Here is a 3434-nt window from a genome sequence, read left to right on the forward strand (position 1 = left end):
CGAGTGCCGAGACTGACACTCGACAACAAAACACTTCCGAGGTGAGGAGTTCAGCCCCTCTCAGCAACAACCAGACACAGACAGGGGCATCTTTGCTTCAGATGCAAGTGAGTGCTGAGACTCTGACACTTGACAACAAAACACTTCAGAGGTGAGGAGTTCAGCCCCTCTCAGCATCAACCAGATACAGACAGGGGCATCTTTGCTTCAGATGCAAGACAAATTTTCCCAGCAGGCTTCAGTTCACAGCCAGTGCCCACTCTTGGTGCTGTAATAAAACATCTGTTGTATTTACAATTAAACATCTCCATTGTATTTGCCCAGTTCTTGCCCCCCTCACTGCCTTGGACTGTTTGCAAAGATCATCCCTCCCTGCTCCGATTTCCAAGGTAGCAATACTCCCCTTCACTGCAACTCGAGCCCCAGAAGGCTAATTCAATTATTTTCTAGGTCTACAACTAACACACAATCCTGCTTTGGGCATTCATGGATGATCAGAAAAGAAAAAAAGAAGAAATGAAGAAAACATCAATTGTAAACCCACACAGCAGCAAAACCAAACCAGACACGGTCCTGCCTGGCCAAGGACATCACCTCTCACCAGAGCTGCTCAGAGCATACCACGCTCTGCAGAAACGCATAGCACTGGCATCTCCCCACCTGTGTCAGGGCTGCTCAGAGCATACCACGCTCCGCAGAAATGCATAGCACTGGCATCTCCCCACCTGTGTCAGGGAAAGGGAGGATGGGATGGGGCTGAGCTGGCCTCCAACCACATCCAGGGCCTCACTTAGAGAGCAGGAGTCCAATAGATGTGATTTCCAGCAAAAACACAATTCAGATGCTTGCACGCCTTGAGGAATGCCCTGGCAGGTGTGGGCCAGCAGCTTCTGGCGAGTCTAAGCCTAGAGGATGAAGCCAGGCTGCAGAAGCCCTCAGCCATGCCGCAGACCCCAGGCCAGTCCCTCCCTGGTTGCAGCGCTGCCTCAGGAGGAGCCATCGGAAACCAGAGCAAGGAGGAGGCAGAGGAGAAAGGCGAGCAGCATCCATCAGCCCTACCCACAAGCTATGAGTCACGATGCAGCTCATGTAGCACAGCAAGGAAAAACACACAGCCTCGCAGCCACTGGAGAGCACAGCCCTGCCCGGTGCTGCCTCTGGCTTTGACAGCTGATGCCCAGCAGAGCCCAGATCCTGGCTGCTGGGGCCTGGAGGGCACCAAGGCCTTGGGCTGATTCAAGCTCTCCCAGCATCTGGCCAAGCGCACAGCCAAAATGCATTTCAGAGCCTTCCTCCTGTCCCAACAGACTTTTGAGCCAATATTCTTCCTACCAAGACAGGTTAGGAGGGGAAAAAATGGGATAAAAAAACCTGAGCATTATTCCTGGGTATTTCATGGACTAGCAGGTGTTGCAGGGGAAGGGGGACTCCCCAATTCCCCTGTGGTTTGGCCATGAAGACCAAGCTCTACATCCAGCCCAAGTGGTGCAGAGCAGCCTCACAGCAAGCACATGGCAGTGCCCACCATCCCCAAAGCAAACCCCTTTGGGTTTGGCGCTCACAAGCTGCGTGCTCGAGAACCTGCACACGGAGACACACGGCAGCTGCAAAGGCACAACAGGGCCTGACAGCACGGCAGGAATTCCCCCGTGTGGCTGGCACAAACCCACGGCTACAGCGAATGTGCCAGCTGGTGGCAAAGCTCGAGCACAGCCGTAAGCAATCAAGGAAGCTCCTCTCTAGGATTTTAGCTCCTCGGGGATGTAAGCCTGCGAGGCGCTTGTTGGATGTGTGCCGAGCATCCTCAGCTCCTGACACAGGCAACCAGTAAAGGTGCTCGGTATTTCAGGGGAGCTCTGAGGATGCGGCCATGCACGTACAGATCGTAACAGTTGAGGCTCCACACACCGCATTCCTGAGGACTGGAAAAAACAGAGGAGGAAGGAAATCAGAGATGAGAGCCAGCGTCTTTATCCAGGAGCTTCCTTTCCCCATTCTAACAGGTCTTAGACTTGCAAAGCACTGTAACTACTCAAAGCCTCTCGCTGCTGACAGCGCGAGTGGTGCATGCTCTGCAACAGCAGTTGCTGGATTTTAACAGATCTTCCCACCTGAGGAACTCAAGAGCACTTTGCAAAGACTCCTACGGAGCAGCTGAAGCACAGCTGCTGGAGGTTGTTTTCTCAAAGCACGCAGCTTCTCTTTTGCACCCCCGCACACAGCTCTGCAGAATATTACTCAGTGCAGGATTTGGCCCAGCGCATTTCTTTTGGCAAGGCTCCCCAGCCAAATTTACCTTGAAAAACATAGCACCAAAGAAAATACCTTATTTACTTCCTCTAGAGTAAAAATTATGGGGCTTATATTGCCAGGCTCATACATTAGCACTGAATAACCCCAAATTTCCCCCCTTCTCCTCCTGGAATCCTGCTCAGGTCGTGGGTGTTGCAGGAAAGCTAACTCCACTCGAACAGCAAGTGGTGGGCTCTACTTGTCACTAGAAATTCAGCTAATTCCACTCAACAGGCTAAGCCACAGGCAGGAGAGGTGAGTGGGAGAAAAGCTAGCTTAACACCCTGCTTTTTAAAATCTGTAGCTACGAGTTAAACTAAAAGTGGCTACACTTTTGAATGAATGCTACCAAAAAAACCCCACCAAACGCTATATAAAATTACGCATCACATCCAAAAGCGTAGGCATGCATCTTCCCACTCTTTCAACTGTTTTTGGTCATAAATACGCTCATTTCAAAAAGAGTGGAAAGAGACAGAGAGCAGGCGGTTGGCCATGATACATCCTCCGAAAGTGGACATCAGGTGGGAGCACTGGGAACGCATGTGCTGGACCGATCGTGGCCCAGAGCTGAACCAAGTGGCCTGGTACTGCAGATGATGGGTTTTCCCCTGGGAAATTACACCATTTTGAGGATTTTTGGGGAAAAAGGTGGGAGAGGGAGAAAGTGTGTCAGGAGAATAATTCAGCTATGGCTAATTTACAAAAATAAACAAAATTAGTTTTATTTCCTCCATGACTTCAGCACACATTGTCCATCAGCCCCCCAGCCTCAACCCCGGAGCTAACCGGGCTCCACAGGGCTCTGCAACAGGTCGCAGCCTCTGATCCCTGGGGATGGGGCTGTCACCTCTCGGTCCCCACACCCACAGAGGAGCTTCGGAGAGATGTGGCCGGGCAGGACACTATGATCATGAGTCCCTCCGATCGGAACACCGGTCAACGCTGCCCTGGGCACCGCCCCGACCTGCCCGTCGGTGCCGATGCCCAGAGCGGTGCGCGATTGTTCCCCGCTCAGTGCTCACCTTTTTCAGAAAGGCCATCCGCGGCCGGTAGCGCTGCCCCTGGTCGAGCCGTGTGACGGTCATGGTGCCGGGCCGAGCGATGGAGCGAGCGGAGCAGGCTGGAGGAACGGCAGTGCC

At 52.8% G+C, this 3434-nt stretch overlaps 1 protein-coding gene across 1 annotated transcript in view; it reads right to left on the minus strand.

The window, feature by feature from the left end:
• The window catches only part of LOC104543215 (regulator of G-protein signaling 9-like), a gene marked incomplete at its 3' end in the record, with an annotated part of 9550 nt that extends 6122 nt beyond the window's left edge, over positions 1–3428 (minus strand). Inside the window, exon 1 of the mRNA XM_010187769.1 lies at positions 3318–3428. Within this exon, the coding sequence (XP_010186071.1) occupies positions 3318–3380 (63 nt within the window). The remainder of the gene's footprint in view (positions 1–3317) is intronic.
• Positions 3429–3434: the final 6 nt, after the last annotated feature.

This window comes from Mesitornis unicolor, unplaced genomic scaffold (assembly GCF_000695765.1).
Source record: "Mesitornis unicolor isolate BGI_N332 unplaced genomic scaffold, ASM69576v1 scaffold11297, whole genome shotgun sequence".
NCBI lineage: Eukaryota > Metazoa > Chordata > Aves > Mesitornithiformes > Mesitornithidae > Mesitornis > Mesitornis unicolor.